Here is a 7,366-nt window from a genome sequence, read left to right on the forward strand (position 1 = left end):
TAATAGATCTACTGGGGGAACAGACTTCTATTCCAGCCCAGTAATAGATCTACTGGAGGAACAGACTTCTATTCCAGCCCAGTAATAGATCTACTGGAGGAACAGACTTCTATTCCAGCCCAGTAATATATCTACTGGGGGAACAGACTTCTATTCCAGCCCAGTAATATATCTACTGGGGGAACAGACTTCTATTCCAGCCCAGTAACAGATCTACTGGGGGAGCAGACTTCTATTCCAGCCCAGTAATAGATCTAATGGAGGAGCAGACTTCTATTCCAGCCCAGTAATATATCTACTGGGGGGAACAGACTTCTATTCCAGCCCAGTAATAGATCTACTGGGGGAGCAGACTTCTATTCCAGCCCAGTAATATATCTACTGGGGGAGCAGACTTCTATTCCAGCCCAGTAATAGATCTACTGGGGGAACAGACTTCTATTCCAGCCCAGTAATAGATCTACTGGGGGAGCAGACTTCTATTCCAGCCCAGTAACAGATCTACTGGGGGAACAGACTTCTATTCCAGCCCAGTAACAGATCTACTGGAGGAGCAGACTTCTATTCCAGCCCAGTAACAGATCTACTGGGGGAACAGACTTCTATTCCAGCCCAGTAACAGCACACTTGACTATCCCCTCATTAGGTTTGATAAGTTGAATCAGGTGTGATGGGTTGGCGTGCTCCAATTGTAATAGGTTTAGACAGTGTGTGTGTGTGTGTGTGACTTTTAAACTGTATTTTTTGTTTGTTTAGAACATAGGTACACATATAACCCATGGTATACAACGACGTTAACTTGTCCTCTTGGGACATTCGTCTGCAGACAGGGTTTCAGAGCTCTCAAGTATCTGAGGACAGACAACAACAACAACAACAGGCGAAGTTATACTCAAATTAGACAGCACTGAATATTACATTGTTATCGCTCTCTATTCTCGTAGTTTTCCCTCGCTAGGGGACTGGATCTGGAGAATTGTAAAGGTACCAGCCCTACCGAGAGCTGCCTACTTTGACACCCGGAGATGCTAATCATTTCACCCTCCTCCATGGCTGTTAGCTAGCTAGCTACCTACCTACAAATGCATTTAGAGTTTGTGTTTTTAATTTACCAAATGATAGATACATCAATATATTTATCTGACCAATATGAAGTTAGCTAGCTGGTGATATTTAATTTGCAGTATGTACAGTTAGCTAGCTAGCTAACATTACGTTAAAAGCGCATTTGCGTTAGCCTGCACACTAACGTTAAGTTACTATAGCATGCTAGCTAATAATACATAGTTTATCATTTTCACAACACATTTACTTACTTGAATAGTTTCTCCCACACTGCCTCCGTTTCCTGGAACGCGGACGATTGGACAATGTTACGAAACACTGCCTCCGTTTCCTGGAACGCGGACGATTGGTCGACACGGCTGAAAACAATGTTACGAAACACTGCCTCCGTTTCCTGGAATGCAGCCAGTCGATTGGACGATTGGTCGACACGGCTGAAAACAATGTTACGAAACACTGCCTCCATTTCCTGGGTCCTTAGAGAAAAACTATGAGCACTGTGCCGGGAGGTTTCCGGTGGAAGCAGAACGCAGCCAGTCGATTGGACGATTGGACGACACGGGGAAAACAATGTTACGACACACTGACTCCTCCAACATGGCGCCTGCTGTGGTGTTGCTAGGTGATTTCTGCCAGAACTGCAGCCTCTCTAGTAGAGGGGATGTGTTCAACAGCTGGCGTAGACTAATGAAATCTGAGGCAGCAGGTATTAAAGGTAGGTATGTGTGTGTGTGTGTGTGTGTGTGTGTGTGTGTGTGTGTGTGTGTGTGTGTGTGTGTGTGTGTGTGTGTGTGTGTGAGTGAGAGTGAGAGTCACATGAGCACGGAGGTGCCAGTTTAAGTTTGTTATGATGGATGAAGTTGAGACTACGGAGCACACAAGCACCAGCTGAACTCATCATCCCTCCCTCCTTCATCCCTCCTGCACACCCGCCAAGAGATGACACATGGAGATAGACAGAGAGAGAGAGACACACACACACACACAAACACACACACACACACACCTTGAGACAACATCACATTACATCCCCCAGTGTGTGGGTGTGTGTCTGTCTAGCTGTGTGTCTGGGCCCATCCTCACAATACCAGACATCACAGAGGTCTGTGTGTGTCTGGGCCCATCATCACAATACCAGACATCACAGAGGTCTGTGTGTGTGTGTGTCTGGGCCCATCATCACAATACCAGACATCACAGAGGTCTGTGTGTGTGTGTGTCTGGGCCCATCATCACAATACCAGACATCACAGAGGTCTGTGTGTGTGTGTGTCTGGGCCCATCATCACAATACCAGACATCACAGAGGTCTGTGTGTGTCTGGGCCCATCATCACAACAACAGACATCACAGAGGTCTGTGTGTGTGTGTGTCTGGGCCCATCATCACAATACCAGACATCACAGAGGTCTGTGTGTGTCTGGGCCCATCATCACAATACCAGACATCACAGAGGTCTGTGTGTGTCTGGGCCCATCATCACAATACCAGACATCACAGAGGTCTGTGTGTGTCTGGGCCCATCATCACAATACCAGACATCACAGAGGTCTGTGTGTGTCTGGGCCCATCATCACAATACCAGACATCACAGAGGTCTGTGTCTGTGTGTGTCTGGGCCCATCATCACAATACCAGACATCACAGAGGTCTGTGTGTGTCTGGGCCCATCATCACAATACCAGACATCACAGAGGTCTGTGTGTGTCTGGGCCCATCATCACAATACCAGACATCACAGAGGTCTGTGTGTGTGTGTGTTTCTGTGTGTGTGTGTGTGTGTGTGTGTTTCTGTGTGTGTGTGTGTGTGTGTGTGTGTGTGTGTAAAGCGGGCAGCATTACATTATAGCATCACGCTGGAATTCCCTGTCTGCGTACATCAAAAGATCCTATAATAAGTCATATCAAAGAGCTGCTCTGTGTGTGTGTTGCTGTGTGTGTGTGTTCCTGTGTGTGTGTGTGTGTGTGTTCCTGTGTGTGTGTGTGTTCCTGTGTGTGTGTTCCTGTGTGTGTGTGTTCCTGTGTGTGTGTGTGTTCCTGTGTGTTTCTGTGTGTGTGTGTGTGTGTGTGTTCCTGTGTGTGTGTGTGTGTGTTCCTGTGTGTTCCTGTGTGTGTGTGTTCCTGTGTGTGTGTGTTCCTGTGTGTGTGTTTCTGTGTGTGTGTTTCTGTGTGTGTGTGTGTTTCTGTGTGTGTGTGTTTCTGTGTGTGTTTCTGTGTGTGTGTGTGTTCCTGTGTGTTTCTATGTGTGTTTCTGTGTGTGTTTCTGTGTGTGTTTCTGTGTGTTCCTGTGTGTTTCTGTGTGTGTTCCTGTGTGTGTGTGTTCCTGTGTGTGTGTGTTCCTGTGTGTGTGTGTGTTCCTGTGTGTGTGTGTGTTCCTGTGTGTGTGTGTTCCTGTGTGTGTGTGTGTTCCTGTGTGTGTGTGTTCCTGTGTGTTCCTGTGTGTGTGTGTGTTCCTGTGTGTGTGTGTGTTCCTGTGTGTTCCTGTGTGTGTGTGTTCCCGAAGAACTGGCTGCTAATTTAGCCTGAAATCACTGGTTTCTCTGAGACGTGGCTCAGAGGGAGAGCTGCCACACTTTCACAGATGGTTTGCGTCTGTGCATGTCTGTCTGTCTTTGTGCATGTGTGTGTGTGTGTGTGTGTCTGTCTTTGTGCATGTGTGTGTGTGTGTGTGCGGGGATGAGGAACAGAGGGAAGGAGGGGGAGAGAATCACATGAGCAGGGAGAAGACTATCTGGTTTCAGACAGAGAATCACATGAGCAGAGAGAAAGACTATCTGGTTTCAGACAGAGAATCACATGAGCAGAGAGAAAGACTATCTGGTTTCAGACAGAGAATCACATGAGCAGAGAGAAAGACTATCTGGTTTCAGACAGAGAATCACATGAGCAGAGAGAAAGACTATCTGGTTTCAGAGAGAATCACATGAGCAGGGAGAAGCTTAGTGTTGCTAGGTGCTGTGTGGGGTCATAGGTTAGAGCCTGATGACTATCAGCTTAATGTTGCTAGGTGCTGTGTGGGGTCAAAGGTTAGAGCCTGATGATTATCAGCTTAATGTTGCTAGGTGCTGTGTGGGGTCAAAGGTTAGAGCCTGATGACTATCAGCTTAGTGTTGCTAGGTGCTGTGTGGGGTCATAGGTTAGAGACTGATGACTATCAGCTTAGTGTTGCTAGGTGCTGTGTGGGGTCAAAGGTTAGAGCCTGATGACTATCAGCTTAGTGTTGCTAGGTGCTGTGTGGGGTCATAGGTTAGAGACTGATGACTATCAGCTTAGTGTTGCTAGGTGCTGTGTGGGGTCAAAGGTTAGAGACTGATGACTATCAGCTTAGTGTTGCTAGGTGCTGTGTGGGGTCAAAGGTTAGAGACTGATGACTATCAGCTTAATGTTGCTAGGTGCTGTGTGGGGTCAAAGGTTAGAGCCTGATGACTATCAGCTTAGTGTTGCTAGGTGCTGTGTGGGGTCATAGGTTAGAGACTGATGACTATCAGCTTAGTGTTGCTAGGTGCTGTGTGGGGTCATAGGTTAGAGACTGATGACTATCAGCTTAGTGTTGCTAGGTGCTGTGTGGGGTCAAAGGTTAGAGCTGTGGGTTCTAGGTTAGAGCTGCGAGTTCTCGGGTTAGAGCTGTGGGTTCTAGGTTAGAGCTGTGGGTTCTAGGTTAGAGCTGTTGGTTCTAGGTTAGAGCTGTGGGTTCTAGGTTAGAGCTGTTGGTTCTAGGTTAGAGCTGTGGGTTATAGGTTAGAGCTCTATATAGGTCACAGTGTCTGTTCTAGGATTATAAACCTTTCTTTCATCTCTGTAGTCGACTGTCCCCCTAAAGGAACTAAACTGATACAGTACCATTCCACAAAGGCTGCAAGTACTGGTCATGAACTCGAGTACGTTCCTTTAACTTGTTTAGAGTTGGTCTCTCTCCGAGTGTGTGGGTTGTCTTACCTAAGGGCAGCAGCATGGTAAGTGTCCACATAGTCGGAGATGAAGAGTTCTCTGCCCCTGACCACTGGGTCTGTGATGACCAGCTCCCGGCCAGAATCTGAGGAGGGAAGACAAAACAGTCAGAGGAGGTAAAGGAGAAGAGGAGAGAAGAGGGAGAGGAGGTAAAGGAGAAGAGGAGAGAAGAGGGGGATGAGGAGCAGGAGAAGAGGAGAGAAGAGGGGGATGAGGAGCAGGAGAGAGGAGAGGGGATGAGGAGCAGGAGAGAGGAGAGAGGACGAGGAGAGAGAGGAGAGAGGACGAGGAGAGAGAGGAGAGAGGACGAGGAGAGAGAGGACGAGGACATGGAGCAGGAGGATGAGAGAGGACATGGAGCAGGAGGATGAGAGAGGAGGAGGAGCAGGAGGATGAGAGAGGAGGAGGAGCAGGAGAAAGAGAGAGGAGGAGGAGCAGGAGAAAGAGAGAGGAGGAGGAGCAGGAGAAAGAGAGGAGGAGGAGCAGGAGAAAGAGAGAGGAGGAGGAGCAGGAGAAAGAGAGAGGAGGAGGAACAGGAGAAAGAGAGGAGGAGGAGCAGGAGAAAGAGAGGAGGAGGAGCAGGAGAAAGAGAGAGGAGGAGGAGCAGGAGAAAGAGAGAGGAGGAGGAGCAGGAGAAAGAGAGAGGAGGAGGAGCAGGAGGATGAGAGAGGAGGAGGAGCAGGAGGATGAGAGAGGAGGAGGAGCAGGAGAAAGAGAGAGGGAGGAGGAGCAGGAGAAAGAGATAGGAGGAGGAGCAGGAGAAAGAGAGAGGAGGAGGAGCAGGAGGATGAGAGAGGAGGAGGAGCAGGAGAAAGAGAGAGGAGGAGGAGCAGGAGAAAGAGAGAGGAGGAGGAGTAGGAGAAAGAGAGAGGAGGAGGAGCAGGAGAAAGAGAGAGGAGGAGGAGCAGGAGAAAGAGAGAGGAGGAGGAGCAGGAGAAAGAGAGAGGAGGAGGAGCAGGAGAAAGAGAGAGGAGGAGGAACAGGAGAAAGAGAGAGGAGGAGCAGGAGAAAGAGAGGAGGAGGAGAAAGAGAGAGGAGCAGGAGAAAGAGAGGAGCAGGAGCAGGAGAAAGAGAGGAGGAGGAGCAGGAGAAAGAGAGGAGGAGGAGCAGGAGAAAGAGAGAGGAGGAGGAGCAGGAGAAAGAGAGAGGAGGAGGAGCAGGAGAAAGAGAGAGGAGGAGGAGCAGGAGAAAGAGAGAGGAGGAGGAGCAGGAGAAAGAGAGAGGAGGAGGAGCAGGAGGATGAGAGAGGAGGAGGAGCAGGAGAAAGAGAGAGGAAGAACAGGAGAAAGAGAAAGGAGGAGGAGGAGACAGAGAGAGGAGGAGGAGCAGGAGAAAGGAGAGCAGCGACAGGGAGCGAGGATGAGAGAGGAGGAGGAGGATGAGAGATGAGGAGGAGGATGAAAGAGGAGGAGGACAAGGACAAGGAGCAGGAGGAGGATGAGAGATGAGGAGGAGGACAAGGAGCAGGCGGAGGAGAGAGGATGAGAGAGGAGGAGGAGGATGAGATTGGAGGAGGAGCAGGAGAAAGGAGAGCAGGGACAGGGAGAGAGGATAGAGTCAGGGTCATGTTTTGGCTGTAGCAGACAGAGTGAACACTATTTCAACATGTTTGGGTGGATGAGAATTGCTGCAAGTAATCAGGTAGTCAGTAATCAGGTAGTCAGTAATCAGGTAGTCAGTAATCAGGTAGTCAGTAATCAGGTAGTCAGTAATCAGGTAGTCAGTAATCAGGTAGTCAGTAATCAGGTAGTCAGTAATCAGGTAGTCAGTAATCAGGTAGTCAGTAATCAGGTAGTCAGTAATCAGGTAGTCAGACAGAATTAAAGGTGGAGCAGACAGGGTGTGTGTGTGTGTGTGTGTGACGGGCCACTTGTGCTGATGGCTGGGTAGTTTGTGTTCAAGGGACCATTACAGTGCAGGGTATTTGCACTTGATGGTCCAGACATTCGCTGTCTGGCCTACAAGGTGTGTGTTACCAAGGAAACAGAGCTAATGCGACTGGTTCGGTACAGTGTGTGTGTGTGTGTGTGTGTGTGTGTGTGCGCGCGCGTCCCGCTGGCCTGTAATCGGCTGGTCTGAAGGAGTGCTGTTACCTTGGCAACACAGCGGATGACTGGTTCAGACCAGTGTTCTGTTCGACATGTCAATCACAGCCAAGAACTACATATCATGTCCGTTACATTCAACTGTATAGTGTGTGTGTGTGTGTGTCAGAGATTGAGTGCATTGTGTGTGTGTGTGTCAGAGATTGAGTGCATTGTGTGTGTGTGTGTGTGTGTGTCAGAGATTGAGTGCATTGTGTGTGTGTGTGTGTCAGAGATTGAGTGCATTGTGTGTGTGTGTGTGTGTGTGT

General features: G+C 48.9%; 1 protein-coding gene across 1 annotated transcript in view; it reads right to left on the reverse strand.

Annotated features, from left to right (window-relative positions):
* LOC115120478 (arginine-glutamic acid dipeptide repeats protein-like) overlaps window positions 1-7,366 on the reverse strand; it is a 324,644-nt gene that overhangs the window by 107,024 nt on the left and 210,254 nt on the right. The window contains 1 exon segment of the mRNA XM_065005146.1: window positions 5,002-5,098. Coding sequence (XP_064861218.1) covers window positions 5,002-5,098 — 97 coding nt within the window.

Source organism: Oncorhynchus nerka, linkage group LG20 (assembly GCF_034236695.1).
Source record: "Oncorhynchus nerka isolate Pitt River linkage group LG20, Oner_Uvic_2.0, whole genome shotgun sequence".
Taxonomy (NCBI): Eukaryota; Metazoa; Chordata; class Actinopteri; order Salmoniformes; family Salmonidae; genus Oncorhynchus; species Oncorhynchus nerka.